The sequence below is a fragment of the Coturnix japonica genome, chromosome 9, assembly GCF_001577835.2.
Source record: "Coturnix japonica isolate 7356 chromosome 9, Coturnix japonica 2.1, whole genome shotgun sequence".
Classification (NCBI taxonomy): Eukaryota; Metazoa; Chordata; class Aves; order Galliformes; family Phasianidae; genus Coturnix; species Coturnix japonica.
In genome coordinates this window covers 4674480-4699296 of record NC_029524.1, presented here as the reverse complement: position 1 = coordinate 4699296, position 24817 = coordinate 4674480, and the positions used below count along the sequence as shown (strand labels likewise).

Genomic DNA, 24817 nt, shown 5'->3' with positions numbered 1-24817 from the left:
CACAATCCCATAATCTTTTTAAATTTATTTTTACTATATGTCAAGTAAGAGGAGTGTTTGTGCTCCCTATTAACATCGTGGTAATTAGAGATTTTGGGGTAGATTACACAACTAGAGACATTCTGGCATCTTGAGATGCTTGAGATTTTAATATGACTGAGATTTTAGCATTTCCATCCCCAATACACTTGAAGACCTTTGTACCACTGCAGATCTCTGCATTCCTAGAATCACACAATGGCTTGTGTTGAAACAGACACTAAAGACAACCTCTTTACAACTGCTTGCTCTGGGGAGGGTTTCCATCCACCTGATCAGACCCCATCCAACCTGACCTTGAGCATGTCTGAGGATGTGGCAGCCACAACCTCTCTGGGCAGCCTGTGACAGTGCCACACCATGAGGGAAACCATCTCCTCCTAACATCTAGCCTAAGTCTTCCCTATTTCGGTTTAAAAGTATTACTTTTCGGAAAGAGTAGTCAGGCATTGGAATGCACTGCCCAGGGAGGTGGTGGAGTCACCGACCACAGGAGTGTTCAAGAAACGCTTGGATGTGGTGCTGAGGAATATGATTTAGCCAGGAAGTATTGGTAATGGTTGGACTAGATGATCTTCTAGGTCTTTTCCAACCTTGATAATTCTGTGATTCTGTGACTCTGTGAAAAGCATCCTGCCTTGTTCTATCACTATAAGACGGTGTAAAAAGTCGATCTCCCTCCTGTTTATAAGCTCCCTTTAACAGCAACGCCATAAGAACGCACAGACATTTCGGTTGTAACCCGACTTGGTCACCCCGTTGGTGCCAGCAGCGGCCCGCAGAGCTCTGCTCTCCCTTACAAGCAGGAACGGCGGCGGGCTGCCAACCGCAGGACACGGCGCCGCAGGGACCGCGTGGGCTGCAGCGGCCGGCAGTGCGGTAAGGACCGAGCTGCGGGTACTGTGCGACCGGGGGCAGCCGGGGCTGGGGGCAACGGGAGCGGCGGGCAGCGATGGGACTGAGCAGCAGCTGCTCCGTGTTAGAGCCGGAGCGGCCCCCGGCGCAGCAGGGGATGTGTGTTGCATGTGTGAGCGTGCAGCTGATCGGCTCGGGCACTGACAGTACGGCGCTGTCCCTGAAGAATACAGGAACATTACACATCCATGTATTTTATATATGGATATTTAGAACGATAATTAATGCTGATAAATGAGCTTTGCCTTTTGTTTGTTTTTCCCCAAACGCTGTCGGTGAGTTAAAGCAGACGTTTTAATCCCTAGCTTTCCCTCTGTAGCCGTTCTCCTGTCTCCTCTCCTTCAGTCTCCGAGGCTGTCTCCCCTCTCACGCAGCAGCTGGTGTTTGGATTTATAAATGATCCCTGGAGTTGCATTATTCAAAGACGTCAGCAGGCATCGGGCCATGGCATGGCTGTGTGTGTTTTCCTTAAGCTCTGTGGCAATACAGTGTGCAGTCAGTTCATTCCTGATCGTTAGTAGCTGCAGTTTAGGACTGGTCACATCGCACAGTTCTAGCAGTAAACTAACTTCGTGCCTTTAACCTCAGAAATGCAAATTGCAGAATTTAGCTTAGGTTTGGTAAGCTAATGAGCACTCAGATGGTCTAGAAATACTTGTGAAGGACTTCGGGGAAGCCCGGAGGTGTCCAAGGGGCACCGAGGGCACAAGGTGACAGTCCTGTCAAAGGCAAATTGGAACTATTTGAGGTTCTGCCTTTTCAGGTACTTTAATGAGATAAATCACATGTCACTGCAGTGATGATTTCTAAGGTCTTATTTTATAAAACGCTTGAGCAACAACTGCAGCATTTGGCAGGGCAGATTGGAGCAGCTGGGGGAAGCTGCCCACCCTGTGGCCCTGAGGCTGCCAGATCTCCAGAGTGATTTCACTGCCTGAGTTTTTCCTGTATTGGTTCCCTGTAATGCATCACTGAAAAATGCTGTAGAAGCCTCTCTATCCACCAAGCATTCTGCATTTTTCTTAGTACTAAGAAAGAAACTAAGAAACAAGCCATGAGGCTTATGCAGATCTCAAAACCCCTAAGAAATGCCATAATGTGTCTGACCAGAGGTCTGTCCAGCACAGTGGGCGTCAATTCCAGAGTGCCACTTTTTTTTCTTTGGTTAGATAGAAATCTCTGTACAGATGGAATATTCTCAGGAGCAAGCAAAGCATTTTGAGTGATAATAAGTCACACACGTTTGTCTGTTTGGTTTGAATTCTTTGACTGTAAAAGGTGAAGCAAGTAGAAACTCTAAATTAATCAACTAATAAACATATAAAGACAACGAGGAATGTGAAATCCTGTGGATAGGAATCATTTACTTAAACAACTTAATTGCCATGCAGTCCTTGGTGTCACTAGACAAATTCATGTGTTAGTGTAAGAAGTGTATGCATTCCTTCTGATGGCTTAAAAAATTTGATAGCTTTTTGGTCACTGCAATTTGCTGGGGAAGTTACTGCTCCCACAAAGCAGAAGGAAAAATGGTAACTATCCCAATATTAAGCTTATCTTCTGTTTAAGCACAATAACTCCATACACCACTAGGGACAGCATTTGGTGTGTTTTGGATCCTTTTCACAGATACGTGAAGGGAGAAGAAAAGATGATTTTTGTCAATTGCATACGCTGTTGCTGTGGTGAATCCTGCAACAAGCTTGGAGTTGGTTTGGTTTGGAGGTTTCTTTGAAGCCGATTTAGAAAAGGCGACGAGACTTGCAGTTTTTAACTGCAACTCTAATGTGGAGATTGAAATGGAAAACTTCATCTTTTGCATAATGCTGAATATGATAAAAAATCATGTATCCTACCATGTACTTTGTTAATGGTTCTTCAGTGAAAGTCAAGAAATGAAGTACACCCGAGTCACTGGAATTTAACAATTATGTGATCCATCACGTGGCCCTGAAAAAGCCATTTTAGAGGATTTGAGTGTCATATTAAGCTGTGAATAATATTTATAGCCATCTTGTAAAATTCTTCTTGGCTGGGGTGAGTAACTTTTTGATAAGCAAATAAAATATCACCCTATATTATACATTTTTCATTTTTTCTCTTACCCAGATATTTATGTTATCTTCATTACTGAAGTGGAAAGGTTGGATATACAGGTATGTATGGAGGACTGCTTACACAGGAAGTACATCCTGGGAACATAGAGACTGTACTAACTTCTGTTATAGCAATGGTTCCCATTAGTAATAGCATGAGAAAAATCTCAGGTACCTGATCATATTTTAAGAGTTATTTGTGTCATATGGTCTGCTGTGATTTTAGTTACCTGGTAAAAATGTACTTTTTTCTCAGACTTTGAGAATGTCTTACAACCATAACATCCTTAGCGTCACCTAGTGTAACTCAGATGGGCTCAGTGCACCTACATAAATTTATATGAAATAACGATGTGACCCCATGAAAGAAAGGATATGAGCAGCTTTGAACTTGTTAAAATCAAAATTTTATATAAATTAGTCTAGATTTGCCCTCACAGGAGGAGATAACACTTTCATCCTCTGCTGAAATTCAGTTTCTTTCTGCTCTTTATAGAAATCTTACCTCAAGGGTGAGCTCGCCTCACAACGTGCACATATCAGTGTCTTCTCCTCCAGTTTACTAATTTAACAGCTCATGAATCAGACTGCACTGCTCAGCACTCCATTGTGCTTCTGATAATTAATCAGATATGGCTCTAATTAATGATTTTCAGCAGAATTTAACTGTGGTCATCTGTAACGTCATGTGTTATTGATGTATTTTAGGAATATAAGCAATAGGAAAAGAACTTGTAGGATTTTTTAATGAGAATTATAACCGTTTTTTCCATCATATAATCTATTGCATTGCTTAAGTGAGGCTTCCTCGTTTGAAGCTATCTGCGCGTCTATGCACAGCTGCATGGTGTGCCATATTGTTTTCTATGGTGCAGGCAGTACCATAGCAGCTACCGTGTAGTAAGAAGGCATCTGTTTGGCAAAGGTTACTGGGACTATCTCAGGGCGGAGCATGTGCAGCTCTGAATCAGAAGAGTTCACCAGGTGCCAGACAGCTGCTGCAGGAAATGCAAACCTGGTAATTGTCTTCTTTGAGCCCTATTCTTGGAGTCATCCCATTTGTCATTAAAAGCAAAACCTTCACGCTGTCTGTTCAGAGCTGTGCTTGTTTCTATTATTTTTGAGTTTTGAAGATATCAAAGATGACAAAAGCTGTGTAATGTTTCAGAAGTACGACAAAAGGCAGCGTCTGTCATGGCAGGAGGGAAGCCAAACTGGCAGGAGATGTATTTATAAAATTCACTCATTTTGTGCAAAAAATCAAACATAGTTGTTCCTTAAATCCAGAACTGATCTTAAAGAATATATATTAGTCTCAAACAAACAGATTAGCATACTAGTTCTGCTTGATAAATGTGATTTTAAATGACCTGTTCCCAAGCATTCTATTAAATGTTTCACAATTCTTGAAAGCTGAATGTGAGGTCCTGCTGCAGAACTAGCACTGACAGTTATAAAAATGTTTTATCAGTAATGCTCGTACAGCTCAGTCTTGTATCTGATTCTTTAACACATTTTTCACTAATGCCTTATAAATGCTTCCAGTTCTGAAATACAGGTTTGTGGATGGGTTTTTCGTGGTTTTGTTTGTTTGTTTGCTTTGTTTTGTTTTTCTAATGGGATTTCAGGTGCTTTGACTTGGTTTGACGTTTTGAGGTGCACACACAGAGATGGCACTAACACAGCAAGATCTTGAGTAGCAAAGAAGACTGCTAAAACCTTGCTGGTTTTAAGCAAAGTGGCAGCAAGTCACTCTGATCACATGAAGACAGTTCAAAAGCACAAGAGCTGTTATGGTGGAAGATTACAAATGTAAAATATATGTGGTTGTCTGCCCCTTTTCTCAAAGAACTGAAGACTTGAAACTGCTTTGCCGAGTGGTGAATGTCCAGTCAGTACAGAAAGTTACCGCACAATTTGCTATTTCTGCTTTTGGAATATGGGACTTTGGCAGCTACAGCAAATTACGATTGTGGGAGGCTTAACTCTTAAAATCCAAGCATTTATAAATAAATATTACAAAAATAAGAAATGATTACTATTATCAAGAGGGAGATCCTAAGTTTCTTTTTAATAATAAACTTGATTTAGTAACACTGCTGCTTTGTAAACTCAATAATAGAATGCTGGAAAGAAACTGATGTGAAACAAAGCATTTTTCTTGGAAGACTTGTTAGGATTCCTCTTCTGGAGCCTGTGCTTAATCAATGTTTAAATGTACTAGGAAAGTGCACAGTTCACCTGGATCAGACAGAAAATTCAAAGAAATTTGAATTTTCAAATTCAAAGAAAATTGCATGTGCATAACAGTGCCTTGTTCCTTGTAATGCAAAAGGGGCATTCATTTAAAGTAGGGTACTGGAGTTTGTTCAAAATAAACACTACCTGTTTTTTTCTGAGTTTGTTGTGTAGTTGAGGTTTGTGGTGGCTGGTGGTGATTGTTTTCTTTTCCTGTATTCACCTCAATTTCTGGCTAGGTAGAACGTTTTGATGCAAGAACAATTATAAGTACAAAAAAGATTCCTTTATACAGTTAGTCATTCTCAGGGGGTTGCTGAGATTATTTTTATAATTATTATGGAGCATTTAACTTGCTCATAGAAGCAATAATTTATCACAGACCTAATAATTAATATTAGGGTGAAACACAAAGTAGGAATCTACAAATAAGGTCACTTTAATTTTGGTACACATGAAGCCTGGAACAGCCTCTGGAACAGTTGAATTCTGTTTCTTTTCTCACAGTTACAGAAGTGGAAGAGCAGAAATGAAGACCTGATTTCTGCAAGTGTTGAACAATTGCTTTTTCTGCTGATTAACAGCATCACGACATAGAAGAGCTCCTAAAGTTTAGTTACCAAAATCCCTAAGAGACTTGCTTTCTTGGTTGCAACCCAATTTGAGATGGTACAGTCTGTCCTTTCCTTCCTTCCCAATTTACAGATATTATATGTTTTTCATATTTCTTCTTCTCTGTTAGAGGACAAGATACATACTTGAACTAATTAGTGTTTACTTCATCAGAATTACCACAAAAGTAGAACAGTTGAATTATCTGTGTACTTTCGCAAACGTATTTCACATTTCAGCTATGCTTAGGAGCTGCATTAAAATATTATCTTCAAAATAGAGGAGTGTTCACTCCAGCTGGAATTCCTTTCCAGTCATCCTTTTTTCTCAGTCTAAAAGAAGAGAGGTACCTAGAATGCTTTCTTGGGAATGCAGCTTTTCACTCTTTCCAGCTTGAGATGATCCATACCTGATAGTCTTCTAAGCCCAGATTTACCTGTTTTGAATAGGCAACCCAGGGAAGAGCAGCTGAACCTGAAAGGCTTCTTTGAAATCTTAAAAGCTGTACTGTACCTGCTGAGTAAGTTAGGATACACTGCATAGGGGTACTGGGAATAACAGCGTTGCTGTTTTGATTATTATTCATATTTTCATTTCCATATAAATATATTTTGGAATGCCTCTTAGCTTATCTCCTGTTTGATCTTTTCCTTTTTATATATATAGGAGCTTCAATCCAACAATCGAAGGCATCTTTTTCAGGTGAGAAAAAAGTGCATAGAATAAAAAGCTGCTTTTAAAGTGAACAACAATCAAAAAATCTTTCAGTTTAAAACTTTCAACATGGCCAAGGAAAGCAGTGCAAAGGAAGCATAAACTGCATGTCAGCAGAACAGGGAAGAATGCTGAAACGTTTTAGTAACAGATTGTTATTCAGTCAGTCGGGTATCTTTCTTCCTTGAAACAGGTTAAAGAAACAAGTCATTCCTAGTAAAACGATGGTAGATGTACTGAATTGCTGGCACCAAGCAAAGAGCACTTTTGAGTTTGGTTTCAGGTTCCTTCTGAATAAGAAGCCTGTAAAGATTGCGCACAGCCTTTGTGTATGAATTTGTTAGTGTCTGGGCAGGGTTAGTAAACCAAGGAAGAGGAACACAGAGCTGCACTGTGTGCTTCCTACAGCCACTACAGTTGTAGACCATAACATTGCTGTAACCTTCTAATGTCTCTCCAGCCACAAGGTGATCTTGCCTGTGGTATATCTTTAGGATGGTAGGGGATATGTGACAAATAAATAAAAAGCGGATGGGGGAGTCTTAATGTGTATTCAGTACTAGGTAATGAAATCTGAGCACATGCTTCAAGTAATTTTCTATATGAAAAAAAAAAAATAATTCTAAGTGCTAACATTTCAGAAGTGAAAATCTCAAAAACTGTTGCTCTGTGCCTTGAATGCTGCAAATAGTACAGTTCTAGTCTTCAGAGTTAAGTCCTGAAATAAATTCTATAAATCAAAATGATCGAATTTGTAACTGTGGAGTTTCAGTGTGGCTTTGTTTTAACCATTGTTTTTAAATGCTAAGACTAAAAAAGGAGGGGAAGAATCAAGGGAATACAAGGACTTGGATTAGTGCTGTTGGGTGTGTATGTGAAGTTCAAGTGTACGGAAATGAAAACACACCTAAAAATCACACTTGCAGATACGTATGTAGGACGTAACTGTTGGAATCATGTCCCATAAACTGTAGACCAGTTGTAAAAATAATTAAGCAAAAAAGTAGTGCTAAGCAGAGTGACTAAAACTGCTTTTGTATTGAGATGACTGAAGTTGGCTAAAATGTATAAAGATTATTTTACAGTTCAAGGATTTCTTCCCACCCATTCTCTATAGATTTTAGTGTTCCCTGTGTAACAGCTATAGCTTCTGTTCCCTATCACTGAGCTGTCACTAGTCTGCCATCCAATGAAGAAACTGTACAGGCAACTGCTAATAAAGTATGTGCAGACTGGCTGCCTGCCCACCTCTGAGGAAACCAGGTTTGGGTGCTGCATGTGGGTTTTTGCCATATGCTGCACAGGTCCCAACTTATTTTAAAAATTAGGAATTTGATTTTGACAGGCCCACAGGTTTTAAAGTTATTAATAGGAGGCTGACAGAAGGTCAGTATGAGGAGCTGCTTCCTGACAAAAACAGGTTAAAAATAAAGTCAAAACCTGACAGTTCTTGATAATAATAGTACATGAATTTCTCAAAATAGTTTGTAGCTATTTCTGTATATACAGAAGAATTTTTAAATTATTGTCAAAAAACCTGCATTTTTGAGCAATTTCTTTGTGTGTTGTGATGATACAGCAAACCGATCATTTGATACTTTACCAGTGTGTCCAGAATGTGTGGCTCTGAAAAGTGTGCTCCTTTTGTTTTGAAGAATGATGTGAAGACTGCGCTTAGTCACGTTTGTCTTTCACTTTATGCTGTTTTTTCTTTAGGGTGGAGTTTCAGTATCTTCATGTCAGTGAAGAGCAGGATACCTCTCATTCTTCTAGCTTGCGGCTCCTTTAACCCCATCACAAATATGCATATGCGTTTATTTGAGCTGGCTAGAGATCACCTGCATCAAACAGGTCAGTAATGGGCTGTTAGGAGTACACGGTGTTTTGCTGTGGACAGGAAGATACTTCTAGTATAGATAAGCTGTAACTCTACAGATGGCTTAATTTTAATTTCATTATTGGTTATTCAATGTGAAACACTTGTGGCACATTCAATATAGAAATTGTAGCACTAAATTTAGAAGAGTAACATTGTTCATGCAACTGAACTGTAAACTTTATCATCAGTTTTAGAATCATATCATGGGATAGACTGAGTTTTGTGGAAGACTTTAATAGTTTTGAAACTGGAAATAAACATTCTTTCATTTAATCCTTATATGATGTTACAGTTGGAAGTTTTGACAACTGGGTGAAACTGGAGATACAATGAAATGTTAATTATTCATTATCCATCCTCTCTAAGAGAAACAACTTATCTCCTCTGGCAAAAAAAAACATCTTTAGCAATGAGATAAGATAGATTTCAGATGACTAGAAAGTTTCAGCAACAAAGGAGAGAAGTGGGTAACACCATGAATGTAAGCAAGAATAAGAAAAGCTATGGAGGAGCGTTGTGCTCCATGCTTGGTAATGTCTTTATTGTTCACACTTATCTTCCTTCTCGCTGCTAAAGCATATGCATATGGAATTGATTTGAAGGGAATCATAGCTCATTGGAACCTGACAGAGACCTTCCTAGAAAGGTGGTGCAATAGGAACCTGAGAAGGGTGGTAGAAAGGATGGCTTGGGAACTGTTGTCCTGTTGGCCTCACTGCAAATCAAGGAAAATCCAGAAGCAGGTCCTCTTGGAAGCTGTACTAAGGCACGTGGAAGACAGGAAGGTGATGCATGACAACTAGAGGTATGTCCTGCCTGACCAATGGAGCAGCCTTCTGGGATGGCACAACTTCATCAGTGGACAAAGGAAGAGCCACTGATACCATTTTTCTGGACTTCAGTAAGGGCTTTGACACAAAGCCCTTCTGACTCTAATTTAAAGATATGAATTTGCTTGTTCAGTGGATGAAGGGGCTGTGAGATTGTGTTCAGAGTAATGGTTCAATGTCTGGATGGAGAGCAATAATGAGTGGCATCTCTAAGGTCTGAAGAGAAACCAATGCTCTCTAGAAGAGAGTAGGATCTAGAAGGATAAACGGTTTCAAACTAAAAGACGAGAGAATTAAACTGGATATAAGGAAAAAGCTTTCTACAATGAGGGCAATAAGGGCATGGGAACAGGTTGCCCTGAGATTCCTGTAGGTGTTCAAGGCCACACTGGACCAGGTTCTGAGCAACCTGATAGTCTCCCCGCTAATTGCAGGAAAGTTGGACCAGATGAAATTCAAAGGTCCCTTCTATCTCTAACAAATCTATGATAAAAACGAATTTGGTCCTCAAATGTGAAGAGAGGTGGGATGCAGGAGGGAATCTGGTAACCCTCTGGTACAGTTCTGTAGTAAAAGCAGCAGCTATGTAAACATCATACAGGGTGAAAATACTGACATAATGACATATCTGGCTCTGAGAACTGCCTCTGATGCTCTATTGTCCTGGAAAAGTAAGGTGATCTTGTTTTGAAGGAGTAGAAACAAAGGCTTATGTGCTTGAATTTCCTTTTCCTGCTTTCATTTTATAACTCCTTCAGGTGTCCAGGTGTGTGAAGAGGCAAAAGGAAAGGTGAGACCAACTGTTGATTTTCTTCTTCATATGTTATAATCCAGTCTCTCAGTTATTTCTGAATGCCTGGAAAAAATAGCTAGCTGAGTGTGAGATCAGCTACTGTGAGGAGGTGATGCCCCAGCCTTGATAACATTGCCTACTGCTGGTGCCTCTTCAGTACTTCTGCTCAGCTGCTAGTCAAGCAGAATTGACGACCTATGCAATATTTTGGCTGCAGTTAAGTTCACAATCGAGTTTTCCTGTTCTGAATGACGTGACTACCCCAGCATGCATCCTGACTGACATCTGCAGTAATTCTGCCTGCCAGCATTTTGCCTGTCATTTCAGTTCCAAATGCTGTCTAATCTTATAGTAAGGATGTATGAAAAAATAAGTAGGATACTTCATTGACTTTTTGATACTTTAAGCAGCATCTGCAATTTCATTACTGCATGTCAAGTAATTCATTTTTTGCTATTACCAGTCAATAAATCTTGTAATGCCACCTTCTAAATACAACAGACATGTCTACATGTAAATGATTATCTTTTGTTTTGTACCTGAATTTTGTCTCTAGTCATATCAGTTTGGTTCTTTACACATCCTCACACATAGCTAAACCTTTCTGAGATTCAATCCTTTGTTTCACCATTTTCTTGAAAGTTACACCGACTGTGCTAAACACCTTTTCAGTCTACGGTAGGTAGGATGCTTTTTTCTTTGAGGGTATGTCTCATACTTGACCATAAAGTCCAAAGTACTAAAAAATACCAGTGTAAGGTGTTTTTAGAACCTTGTTTGCTGACTATTAACAGTGGAGAACACACATCACATCAAGTTTCCAGATAAAACCAAAAAGGATGCAGGCCAACAAAGGGAAAGACATTTCTGGCTCTGACAACACAGGTACAAGGGAGAAGTGAAGGTAAATGAGTTACTCTCTGTATGGTAAAGGACTAGTTCTTCTAGTAAAGAACTTCCTCCTAACATCCAACCTAAGTCTACCCTCTTTCAACTTAAATCCATTTCCCCTTGTCCTGCTATTATCAGCCCTTTCGAAGAGTTTATTCCCTCCCTTTTGGAGTCTCTCCTGTGAGCCTAGACCATCAGATGGGTGAGGACCTTTACTTTTCCTTTGAAATACCATCCTATCAGCACTAGTCTCTTTTCTATTCCATTCCTGTATTGCCCTTCCACTGTGTTAATTTTTCAGATTGTTACACTTACAGAAATGTGAGGCGTTGGTTGTCAGATGCAGTTCTGGGCAGCACAGTTGAGAAATCTGAGGAGTTACTCATCAGTCTTGGGAGTTCACAAGCTTCTGCTGTTCAAGGGTTGCATCTTGATAAAAGGGACTGATAAGAAGGGGATGAGGTCAGATTGTAACAGCAGCAAGTCAAATAAAGTCTGTGCATTCCTGCTGTTTTCCTGCAATGATTCTGATAACCAGAACTTGAAAACAGCACAAAAAAGGGTTTGATCCTACTGTTTGGGTGGTGTGTATAACATCACAGATACGATTGGAATAGGATCAGATCTGCAGTTATTATTTGTTCCACATGCAACTGAATTTAATAGAATTTAGAATTCATTGCACTTGAATTAAAGGAAACAATTCTTTGTGGTTTTTTTTTTGTTGTTGTTTGTTTTCATTACAAGGCTTATAGCAATTGCTCATTAAACAGAGTGGCAGGAATTTGTTTAACTGTACTAGGCTCTGTCCTAGAAGGCTGTATGGAGAGATGTACGTGTGGTTTAGCTTCAGTTCCTTCTATGCACTATTTTTGCACCATGCAGAGGTGCAAATCAAAGCAGCTGAAGCATAAGTCTGAATGCATTTAAAGATACACCACATTTCTGAAGAAGACACTCTTAGTACGTAAAACTCTGGGTCCTTGTTGATGCGTGTAGTTTAGCTCCTAATCTTTTTTTCTGAATTTAAGAAATGCTTTTATAAATGTCCTGTTGCAGAAGTTTTGGCATCTTAGTTTAAAATGCAGTGAACTAGGGGGTGGGCATCCCCTGATATTCAGGTTATGCTCTGCATTTGACGTTCTTCTATACTAAATGTCAAAAGGCAGCATGGATGAACGATTTCAGGATGGGGTATCCTATGTGCAGGACTTACAATCCTGCATTAATATTCACAGTATTAGCTTTCTGCTTCCTTTCAGGAGGAAACAGTCATTTGTGAAGCTGTCTAGACACTGCTTTTCTTTGGGTCCAAATCCAGTGAACTCTAAGTAGTACTCTGAGGTCTTGAAATGAAATGTTTATTTGAGGTGTGATGTGTGGAGATGATACAGCATTTGTTTGAGGCTGATCATTGTACATCCCCAGGAACTCTCCTCCAGTAGAGGAGTAACTGAAGTCTCAGTGTATCAGAGAGCAGCTGTCCAACTATAGCAGTGAATGTGCATCTTCAGGCCCTGTTGTTCATGCAACCAGGTGGATATGATAAATGTTTGTCTAGGTACTCCTGTGGCATCTGTCACTACAATCTTTGCACACCTCATCTATTTCAGTGAATGCATCTTTAAGCACTTTGAAGTGGTGAAGGTAAAGCCATCCATTCTATGAAGAGCTATCACAAAGGACTGTCTGTTATTGTTCTGATGTATTTATTGTTTACTTTGACTTTCAGTGCAATGACAGCTAAATTGCTTACCCCTTTGATTTTTCTTTTGTTGAATTCTCCTCACAGAAGGTTACTGAACAAAGTAAAAAGTCTTGACTATTTTCTTTTTTCATGCTTGGCAATATCTACATACATGTGAAGGGAAGGTAAGCATAGGATTATATCCTTTCGATGTTTTATCTGTGAACAGTTATGAAAAAGTCATATATGGGGTTTCTTTATCTAGTTATTTGGTGCTTTCTTTTCATTTTTCTGTGCTTCATGGCATCAGAACAAAGATGTTAGACATCCCACCCCAGCTAATTTTAATATATAAGTAAAGCTAATACTTTGATTTTACTGGAAAAGTTAGAAAGCTTTTTTATTGTGTTTCACTAACATTAATAGTCTGAGAGCTCTGGGAGGATAACTGCTATCTCTTGTGATTTCAAGGAAAACCATTACTATTACTTTGATACAGAATGGTATTATGTGATTTTAATATATGCATACTCACAGAAAATGGATTAAATAAAATAATTCAATTAATCATATTTAGAAATGCAAATGTCTGGTTTTTAGTAAAGAAATTTTAGCTTTACTGTAAGCTATTGTTGCATTTTAGGTGGCTTCAATGAGAGACTAATTATTTTCAACACTTCACTTCTGATATTGTTTTATATCACTATACTGCATTTTGAAATAGCTGCCGTTTTTGTCACAAAGCAGACCTTACTTAATCAGTGATTTGCTTTATGTATTTAATGTTGTGTAAATACTGTGGTAAAATTCAAACTGCTTATCAGACTCATTTTGTTCTTAAATATGTGCGTAATATAGGTCCAATAAAGCATAGAAAACACTAATTTTCTGGGCAAACCTTCAGAACTTTGGACTAAAAATGTGCAGTCCTGCGTCATGCAATCGTTCATGTTACTTCTTGAGCATCAGCCACCATTGATCTCTTAATGAACTTGAAGAACCCCCTTCATAGTAAAAACTGGGAGCGGTTAAGCTCAGTCCAAGGGTATTTATAGTACAAATAATCATGCTGATAAGTTCATACAAGCCACTAAACTGTCTTTCTCAACATGACCTGGCAAAAATAGAATTGGGTAGAATGACCCAGTGTATTCTGCTGGATGACACATTTTTAAAATTGGTTGAACCTGAATGTGTGGTTTTTCTGAGCTTTTCTGCCCTGTGCAGCTGCTGTGTTTTTCAGGCATGCCTACATCGATCTGTGACCTCTGTGATCAAGAGCATTCGTTCTTTCAGCCACTGAGGCTGAATCCTGCCCTTCACACTGGTGGATCATATCAGTCAGCTGTCAGTCCTGAGTTGCTGTTAAGGAAACTGGGGCAGTCTGGGGAAGGGAAGGGAAGAAAAGCCAAGCCCAGAGAGTTTGTTTTGGCTTATGCTTAGATAAGTAATGAGTGAAAATTTCTCAGCTTAAAAATTTTGTATAGGCTGAGATCCGTATGGTCTTTAACATCTATGTATTCAGGAAGTGAAAATGTGCATATTTCCAGGCTTTGAGTTGTTTAAACAATGCCACAAATGCTAACAGAAAACCTGTTCTTTTCCTGTTATAGAGTGTAAACTGATAAGGAGTTTCATTGCAGCCTAGAGATGAGATTAGCAATAGTCCATAATAATTTTATGTAAGCCTACATCAGCAAAATTTGTAAAGTTTTGCAGTTTTAACAGGGATATTAAAATAAATGATTCATCTGCTGCTTTCAGTCATATGAAAGCATAAAATCTTACCGTAAAGCTAACATCAATTCCTTGTAACTATTATATGTTGGCACTGCCTGTTTATATTGGTGTCCTGTAAATCTTAAGTCTTATCCTGTAGACTTTAATTGGGGCAGTTAATTTGATGTAACTAATGAGGCTGGCTAAATGGATTGGTCTAATTCTTAGTTGTAGAAAAAGTAAGAGGCTAAGTTTCGCAGGACGTGTGCAGCAGAGAGTGAAGTTTACAGAAGCTGTTAATGCTAAAACAGTGCTGCCTTTAGTAGCATTTTGGGAGAGGAATGAGATAAAAACAATGCTCAGACTGTCCTGTTGCAGCCTGCTCCAGAGGTGATGAAAGGGAGAACAGTGATAGGGTCATTTCTGCTCACTGAGTAGGATAACACCATGAAGCTTCAGAGCTTCCAAGCCTGTCATAGATTTTTGTATGATGCTGAGAGGAAGATGGGTAATGACATAGTTTCATACTTTATCTTCAAAAAATGTTTACCCATATCCATTTAGAAGAGAAACTCTAGCCATGTAATACCTTGTTAAAAGATAAAAATTCTAACAGAGTAAAACTGTGTATGGGAAACAATAAGTTTGCTTAAATCCAATAATAGAAACACCAAGAGTCCTTTAAAGCTCAGAAGGCAAATGCATACAGCATAATTATCTGAAGTCTTCAAATGTTCCTGCTTTAAACTGCCAGTGAAACATGTATACATGCTTATATGGAGACATCTAGACCCCAAAGAACTAAGGTTCTTGAACCCTAGAGAATTTTTCTCATCTAGTCTGTTATTTGTAGCTAACTGTATTTTCATTAATGAGTAGCTTTAAAAATAGATTTTAATTAAACATCAGAAAAGGCAATAGAACAAATTTCAAAATGACAATTGATTGCATTTAGGAAGTACGATGTGAAGGTAATTCTGAGTCAAGACAAATTTGAAACTGCCTGGAATGATTGATGGGGCAAGAAAGAAGGTGGCAGAACTTAATGATTTATTCTTTGTGTGCTGCCAAGATTCAAGCACATCTGAACACATGAACTCTTGAATTACAGAAGAGAACACACTAGAGCCAGTAATTTTGGGCTGTACAGTTGTTGTTTTTTTAGGTTTTAGATTCTCTCATGTTATGCTTGTGTAGAGGTGCATTTTTAATCACCTCTAACTGTTACTGTCCTTCATTTTCAGTACCTGAAGTGTTAGCAGTCTTGCTTTTTTTCCTCATTCAGTTGGTTTCATTTCTAGTGTTGAACAAGCTGATAGAGCATCAGAGGGTCTCATCCCATCCAGTTTATCCAGTTGTAGGCCAAACTTCAGACTGAAATGTTCACAAATCTCAAGGATATGGTAGAGTTGCACTCATTAGCCAGCATGACTACACAATTTTAATTTTTACATTTAATATATATATTTGAAATACAGTGGAGCAATGTGTGTCTGTGGAAATTGGCTAGTGAGGAACTGAGATGTAGAAGATGAAGTCGTATAAGGACCCTAATGGAAGTACTGTAATTGCTTTCCTCTCTAATATGTAATTTATTATAGTGTTGCATCTTAGCAATATATCAGAGAATAATCGTTATTCATATGTCAAGTGGAAATATTTCCTGTTTCAGATTGATTTATTTCTATACACATCTTTGCATGTTCCTGGGAAGTCTTACCTTACTCTCTTGACCATTTTACCTATCCTGAAAGTGTTTTTAAAACAGAGGATGGGTTAGGCTGTCATTTTCATAGGAGACAGGTTAGTAAATCCTATTGGAATTTAATGTTCGTTTTTAAATTTCAGCTCCCTCCTTTTGAAAATTGTATCCCTATTTTAGAAAAATAAATTTGTATTTTTTAATTTAAAAATATTAAATTATCATGTCCTAACATCAAAAGCTATGAGTCCAGGGCAGTCATTTTCATTGCACCAGAGGGAACTTGCTACATTCTAAGTTTTTTTGCTGAAACAACAGAATTAAAAAACAAACAAACAAACAAACAAAAAACTTGAATATTATATGTATGGTAGTTGTTTAAAATGTGTGTGTTAGGGTAGAAGTCCTCCATTTCATTTCTGTTTATTTGAAACACCTCTTCCCTTCTCATGGTTGAAGGGATACAACTCTCATTAGTACTTTTTATCTGATTGTTAAGATTCCATGTTTCTAGTTTTGTTTCCTGAGAGAAATCCAGAGTTACAAATTGTAACAAAGAGCTGGTATGAACTTCTATATTAGAATAGTGGAAAAATATAGGAATATTTTCAAATTTAGTTCACGCTGTGAGACAAAAGAGCTGTTTAATGTAATCTCAGCTGATGTTTGGACATTAGATTTCTAAGTAAACTTCAATCCTGTTATCCCACCTTTGTTTTTGAATCATCTTATTTGTATGACTTGTATTAATTACATCTCAATATGCTGTAATTCTTGCTTTAGTGCTCTGAAGAGGGGCAGTGATTTTGATTACTAACAAGCAGCAGGCACTTAAGAATGAAGCACTGGTCAGTTAAGTCATCCAGTATTCTGACTGTCTAAAAGCTGTACTGATACAATTATTGAAATACAGAGTTTAATTTTACCTAGCAATTTGGACAGTTTGCAACAGAAATTATAAGTATCTCTGTTTGCTTGAAAACTGTGTGTTTGCCTCTCCTTTTTTTCTGTCTAGTAGGATTAATATTTTGGTAGTGTTTGTGAGCAGCTCAGAGGAACAGGAAGGTTGTTTTTCAACTATTTTAAATTGCTATTTTCTTATAAGAAATGACTTACATCAGGTTGTTCATGGCTTTCTGTAACTTTGAAGTTAACCATGCTTTTAGGAAGAGGTTACACTAGGTGAGCTCTTGATATTCCATCTGCTCTAAATTTTCAAAATGCTTATGAATGACAATATGACTGCTCTTTTTCCTTCCAAAAGGAAGATACCAAGTGATTGAAGGCATAATGTCTCCTGTCAGTGATGACTACAGAAAGAAAGGCTTGGTTTCAGCAAAGCATCGGATAGCAATGGCCAAACTGGCACTGGAGACATCTGACTGGATTCGAGTTGATCCATGGGAGACTGAGCAGGAGTCATGGACAGAGACAATAAAAGTGTTAAGGTAATTAAACTGTTTTTTCTTTCTTTATGAATTTCTTGACTGCCAGAAATCAGTCAGGCTGTCAGATCAATGCATGTAATGTGCTCACATAAAACATCCAAGCAAAGCAGAACATGTCCGTTTATGGTATCACCTCTTAGGAGGCAAAGTAGTATATTTGTGACAGTGGAAAAATCCGTCTCATTTTTCTTCATAAGGAATGTCCTAATCATTATTTCCCCTTTTTGAGTCTTTCATTTCCTACAGCAAAGCAGACAGGCTTTGCCCACACCAACACTATACCCCCAAATACAGCTCTTGTGCTCTCTAAGTCATTAGATACCGTGTTGAAAGCCTTTGACAAGAATGGGCCCTGCAAAACTGTAGTCATTAAAAAGGGTTCAGCATGCAAAGCGCTTGGCTCTTGTGTTATTCCTGTAATTTTTAACTCTCTAACCAGGTAATAGAGAGATCTTAATCCAAAATTACAGGAGTTTACAAACAGATCTATTAAGATAGCTAATTCTAGATTAGCTGTCTTGGCAATATTATGCCTACAGGTTTATCTGTTCACACTTGATTAAAAAATTCCTTATAAACTCTAATGTCACATTAAACCCAAGTCCATAATGGCTCTTCAAAGTGACTGAGTTTGCTGTTATTGTGCTAGAAGGAAAAATGAAGAAATTTGTCTGAAACCTGACTTGAAATATGTATTTTTTTCCCATAAGCTTTATCTTGGTAACACATGCAATATGGGGCAAGGTATAAAAGCATAAACTTCCTTTGCTGATTGTCTTTGGAAGCACATGTACTATGAAAGTCTGCAGGTACTGTGAAAGTAGAAGACTTCAGGAAAGCAAGTGTGTTGTAAGAAGTATTAATTAGTTTTCATTTCTCTGCACGTTTTCTAGCTTGCTTTCTAACTGGAAACAGTGAAAACAGAATTTATTCCAGGGAAAAAGCTTAGCATTAGGGAAGCAGTACCTTAATGAAATGGCAGGGGTAAGTGATTGGGTCTTATGTTGTTACTGTTACACTTGAATATTTTCTGAGAATGCCTTCTGTTACCAGTGCTTTGAATTGTACACTTCATCAGAACTGTGTGTCCTGAAAGGTAATCAAGAATGGTGTTTTCCTACAGTACTTCTGAGTGTGAAGATATGTCACATTCCATCAAAATCTTCGGATTTTGCAGAGACTAACACATATTTTTGGCTCGCAAGAGTTTTAAGTCCCAGAGCTGTATCCCACTTGTGGCAGTGTCATTAGTTGTCTGTTATTTTAAGTGGGTATAAAAATTTTGGAGGCTATCCCAAGGCTGGTTTTTGTTTCTTAAAACAAGAAGAGGTAGCATGATAGAGGTATTTTCTCATTAGCTGCCATGGCTGAATATTCCTAGGCAAGCAAGCAGTATTTGTAATATCTGAAGAACTACAGTCATCCCTCTTGTAATGTAAACTTAATTGCAATAAAGATAGACATTTTTTAATTCCAAATTAATTCATACTGTGTCTTGCCCCACAAGTTCTGCTGAGTTGAGCATGTGATTTAATTACATAGAAACTGAAAGCTTCATACAGACTTCAGAAAATGCTTGGTAAACTGACAGATTGGCTTGTCCTTTTTGATATCTCTTTCAAATAACATAATTCTCCCCACCTCAGCATTTGAAACGCCTGCTGAACAGACCTTTTGGCAGCTAAGACTTTGCATTGCTTGTGCTGTGAGTCCTGCAGTGTGTTCTTTGCCAAAAAATCTTGGTTTTGAATTGAGGCCCAAGAATGTCAGTCCATGATATGAAGTTACTGTGCTTGACTATACATAGCATCAGCCTGTTTACAAGAAGGCAGGATTAAAAATAGAAATGTAGGAAGGCTCAGGCCAAGCTACTGCTACCTACTTTCTCCTGCCATATGTCCCACACCCCTTGTCTATTCAGTTCCCTTAGCATTGGCTGAGCAATGAAAATGACTGCAGGTAATTATGCAGCCTGGCTAGCTGCATATTCTTGGCATTCATGCAAATTATTACTGTGGCTCCAAGTATTTCTGTGATTTGAAGAGTGTACACTTAAATCACTAAACTAATTCTTTTTATTATTACTGTGGCTCCAAGTATTTCTGTGATTTGAAGAGCGTACACTTAAATCACTAAACTAATTCCTTAGGCCAGGCATTCAAAAGATTATCTATAGTTTTGTACACATTCTGAATTCAGACAAGTTAAGGGCAAAGCTGTACCCTAATGCCCACAGTCTTTGCTGTGATAGAGCTGTATAAGACCTCATAGTCACTTTGGATATGTAAATACTAGGCAGGCATGTGATGCTGGCATGAGTCCTTGGCTGTGCCAATTAATGTGAGCATTGCATAAGCATGGCTTATGACAGGGCAATCCAGGGCCTGTTTTACACAGGCAAAGCTATGCTGATTTGAAGGAAGATAGCGGAGATGTATGGATACGAAACTGGTGCTTGTCCTAAGAACCTAAGGGGCCATTACTATGAGGTGTAATTACTAGTACACAGAGGGACACCAAGAGTTTGGAGCAGCAAAAGAGTAAAGTAAGTGAAACCTGGAACAACTGATGAAAGGATCCTTACACGTCCTCGTGAGCCTGAATTCAGTGAATTAAGAAGCATACTAAGTGTGCAGAAATGTTATGAGAGAACTGTGCAATTTGAGTTTCTCTGAATTGTGATTAATATAAAATATAAATTGGAAACTCAGGAAATGTTTTTGTTTGTTTGTTTGTTTTTGTTTTTGTTTTTGTTTTTTGGTGGAGAATAGGATGAGAGAGAACAACAGTATTTCCTTCTGAACACTTTCCAAGAGTGTTACAGAAACGTTCTATCTGAGGGGTTGTATTTAATTAATAAATTAAATGCAGTGGTACAAGTGCCATTTCAAGTGTGATTTAATGTGTTTTCAAGCAAAAACCTACACAATGTTTTAAATTCAATGTTGCTATAAAAAATTTCCATAATGGTAGAACTTCAAAAACAAATTGAAAACCAGAATGTCATTACACGGATTGCTCATGAATTCTGCAAAATTTAACTACATTTCTACTAATCTCATAGTAGAAAGAATATAGTGATTTATTATTTTTTTTTAACACATTGTATTCAAATCCAAAGTGTATAAAAGCAGACTGTTCTTGAATCTGAAAGTGCCAGGTAATCGCTTTGTGCATCTCTGAGAGGATTATCTCACACAAAGCCTTTATTTTACTTGCAGGCACCATTACAATGAGTCAGTCAGACTGCTCCAGTCCAGGAAGGAATGCATGAAAAACAAGCAATTCACAGAAAGATCTACAGATAATTCAGTTTCTTCACAGAGCTCAGGTTAGTTCATAAAGGTAAGCACAACGTTGTTTAGCATTAAAGACAATGTGACTTTATGGAACTACAATGAATTAATTGGACATGGCAGCTGGGAGGTTTTGATGGTTGGGGTGGCTGGGGCTACCTGCCAAGAACAAGTTATGCCAGCATGTCTGATTGTGTAGTTACTTTGTAGTAAATACCACTTAATAAGGAGATTTCCACAACTCTCCCCCAATAAGATTTATTTGGGGTTTGTATTACTTTTAGGTTTTATAATGCATCACTTGAGCTGTGTGAGAGATATACGCTGTGACTCTCCTGTTTTACAGTATAGAGCGTATTAATAAAGAATATAAATATAGGAATTATTCATAATTGCAGTTGTTACACAATTTACTTTAGTATTTGGCTGCAATACCAGTGATCCTAATGCAAGGCTTTTTTAAATTTGCTTTGTTTTCTTAACTGCATTTCTAGATAGAAAAGCTTCACTGGCATCAGACTTATGACAGATCCTGGAAAGTCAGCTTTGGCTTTCCTATTTTACCTGGTTCCCTAACTTCTTTAAAGTATGGGCTGATATATATTAAACTACTCCTTTAGTGCTGTAACACTTGGACATGAATAATCTATTTGTTATTTGTGGTCACACTTAAGTTTCCAAAGTATGGGCCGCTGCAGCATTAGAGATGGATGAGAAGCAGTCTGTGGTGTTTAGGCAGCAGCTGAATCTTGCCCAGTGGAATTAATGGTAAAAAGTGCAAGTCACATTTTTCTCCTCATCACGCTAAGAAAAATTAGTGTAAAAGTAGATAAGACTATTTTGATTCCCCATCATGTAAAATTTCTCATCTGGGTATTTTCTTTAGCTTTTCAAGTTTTGCAGCATTTTCTGTTCAAACTAGTCTTTTTTTCCTGTTAAGTTTCTTGGGTTAGAATCAATCAGTCATCAGCATAGGTTTTTTCTTTTCTTTTTTCTGAAGTCAAAAACAGAAGCTGGGTGAAAAGAAGGACTGGCAAGAAATAGATCTCCCTGTCTAGAACACAGTGCCTGGATGTTTTTCTTATTTGTTTCTATATGTATTTTACCTGACAGCTATTTCCAGAGAACAATCTGTTACTGTGAACAGGAAGAAGTCCAGCAACCTGTTGCTTCTTTCCTTTTCGGCTTTCAGCACCCTGTCAGACTGAGCCACAATATGGGCTCAGTTATATTCAACACACCATTGAGGAGGAATGGAACAGATTTTCTGTGCTTCCTCTGGAGGCATGCAAAGTGGTGGAGCAAAGGGAAAGATCAAGTGCTATTGAAAACTCCAGAATGGGGTATAGTTTCTTTCTCAAAAATGTGTTGATTAGCACAGACTTCCTAATGGCAGGCAATTGTCCCCCAGTTTCCCTCCATCACAAAAACTTCTCTACAAAACCACTTGAGGGATCAGGGAAATCTGCTGAATCAGGCTTTTCTCCAGAGTTTGCAGGAAAGATCTCCTATATAAATGAAGCTTTTGCAAAGACCAGGTTGAATTTAATGGTGCAAAATTCCATTACATACTATTTTCCTACTAAATGTATTCTTAATGATTGCCTTGTATGGTGCTGACTCATGATTTTTTTTTCCCCTGCATACAAAAATCAGGTAATTTTAGTATATAGTGCAAATAAGAAGGTTCATTAAGGACATGTATGGAATGTCTGTTATGGCTTTTTAAACTTACTGATGCTATCTATTCAGAACAATGATGAAACAGAGAAGACTTGGATTTCTTTTCTTTTTTTTTCTTTTTTTTTTTCAGTATCTGAGCTCTAAATATCAGAAACAGCTAAAACTAGATTCTTCTGGTTATTCTTCTGCTGTGATAGTCTATAATGCCTACAGTTCTCTGGTAAAGTCCCCAGAGAGTTCAGATTTCTTCCCCTCTTCTGAAAAGTTTGTTATAGGAGAATAAAACGTGGATAGCTGTACTGAAGGAATTAGGTGTTAGGTGTCCATATTATCACTTGAGTGTTCAGTGTTTTGGTTTTTTTCAAAAATAGCTTACTAACTAGTGTAAGCAATGGCTAAGCAATTCAAATGAAACTGCTGAATTACAAATTGCTTTGGACAGACTTACAAGAGATGGTTAACTGTTTTCTTTTCATTTATTATTGATTTCTCAGCTCCTCAAGTCTTAGTTGGCCAGCTTTGCTGTCATTGTGCAAATGATTTTCCCTGGTGCAATCCAACAGCAGTTGTCCTTCATTAGACCTTGCTCATTCTAGGGTCTGGATTCTTTGAACTTATTCAACTTTGGTTTACATCCCCAACATTCTTGATTGAGCCGTGCTGATCAAAAAAAACAGCAAAAATTTCCCCGATTATGACATGCCATATCCTGAAATTAAGGCTACAGTACTTATCTAAAAAGAAATGAAGGGCAACTATTTGGTTTTTGCACCCAGACTGTGGAAGCTGCAAATCATTACTTAGCAAAGTGTCCTTAAGGGCCAAAGACATGTTCTTGTTGGCACAGATGTGGAAGTGCCTTTTGTAAAGCTTAGAATCTCTTAATTTAGTTTCTAGCTTAAAGAGGGCTTTTTGTTTTGAATTTCTGCACTGGGCTGAATCGACTGTTATATAAATCCTAGCAGTTTCTTATCATTCATCAGCTATTGGAAGCATGGATGTTATTTTGAATTTTCACTCCCTTGTTGCCTGATCTTTATCCTAAAATCATTCTCATGTTTGTTAGTTCCTTGCCCTTTTTAGATTGGTTGAGTAGAGGAATCATTTTCCCCTTTAATGCAGCTTTGAGTGATGATGAAGCAGGTATGGTAATTAATTGTGACCAGATACATAAAAGCCAAGCTAAATGATTCCTGTGGCCTTTTGAAGGAAAACTGAACTAAAAGATAAGTATTTGATATCAAAACAATTCTAAGTATAATGTCCATTATCGTGTTCCATATTATTATGTTGTATCAGAAGATACAACAGAGCAAGTATAGAAATCTCTTATTTCTTTTTGTCTTTCTAGTTCTACCAGAAGTAAAGCTGCTCTGTGGGGCTGATTTTCTACAGACGTTTCAGACACCCAATCTCTGGAAGAAAGAGCACATCCAAGAAATCGTAGAACAGTTTGGTTTGGTCTGTATAAGCCTTGCTGGCTCTGATCCTGTCCAGTACATCAATGAATCAGAACTTCTAACTAAATTTCAGCACAATATATTTCTAGTGAAAGAATGGATTCAGAATGAAATCAGTTCAACACAGATACGCTATGCCTTGTGCAGAGGATTAAGTGTAAAATACCTCATACCGGATTCTGTCATAGACTACATTGCTTACCATAATATTTACACTGAAGAAAGTGAACGGAAGAACGAAGGCGAATTGCTTCAGCCTCAGAAATTGTATAAAGCAGCAGTAAGGTTGCTAAATGACAAATGTCCATAGTTTGTGGACAGATGTGGCCTTTTCTTCAGGAGAAGTTCATGAAAGATGTTTCTTCTTGATAAGGGGAAAATACATCAGCCCAAAACTTCCTGAGTTTGTGGTGTTTTAATTAATTTTTATGTCTATATTGTGCATCATAAATTCAGCGCAATTGAATACCATAAAAATAGAAGTGAGGTTTTAGCAATAAATAATAATTTCAAGTAATATTTAAAGGTTTAACATAGTACTTTCTGGATTTGAAATTCCTTAATCCTATGGAGAGTTAAAGGATGAAGATGTATATTTGTTGTGAAGCAGCAAATTGAAATGCATAGTAACTTCTCTACTGTTCTTCAAAATAAAAATACGTTTAAATGTTGATTTCTTAGGACCCCAAGTAATTTCTTTTTCTAAGGAGTCTAATATAAGCTACAAGTGCGTTTTTTTTGGCAGATTGGAGAGGTTGAAATAAAGCAAGTGCTTAAAAATTAATGCACCACTCATCAGTTTTAAGCCTCCTGAT

The 24817-nt window shown here is 37.9% G+C and overlaps 1 protein-coding gene across 6 annotated transcripts; it reads left to right on the top strand.

Moving 5' to 3' along the window:
• The first annotated feature begins 694 nt into the window (after positions 1-694).
• Positions 695-24675, top strand: NMNAT3 (nicotinamide nucleotide adenylyltransferase 3). 6 transcript variants are annotated; one of them, XM_015871296.2, is made up of 7 exons: positions 696-918; positions 3064-3110; positions 6567-6602; positions 8331-8465; positions 17380-17563; positions 20785-20894; positions 23894-24675. In XM_015871296.2, the coding sequence occupies exons 4-7, from the start codon at positions 8351-8353 to the stop codon at positions 24310-24312; spliced, it is 828 nt and encodes a 275-aa protein (XP_015726782.1). In that variant the 5' UTR covers positions 696-918; positions 3064-3110; positions 6567-6602; positions 8331-8350; the 3' UTR covers positions 24313-24675. The 6 variants fall into 6 exon arrangements, with proteins under 6 accessions (XP_015726784.1, XP_015726785.1, XP_015726782.1 ...); XM_015871298.2 differs by lacking the exon at positions 6567-6602 and having other exon boundaries at positions 695-918; XM_032446581.1 differs by lacking the exons at positions 696-918; positions 3064-3110 and adding an exon at positions 5803-5957.
• Positions 24676-24817: the final 142 nt, after the last annotated feature.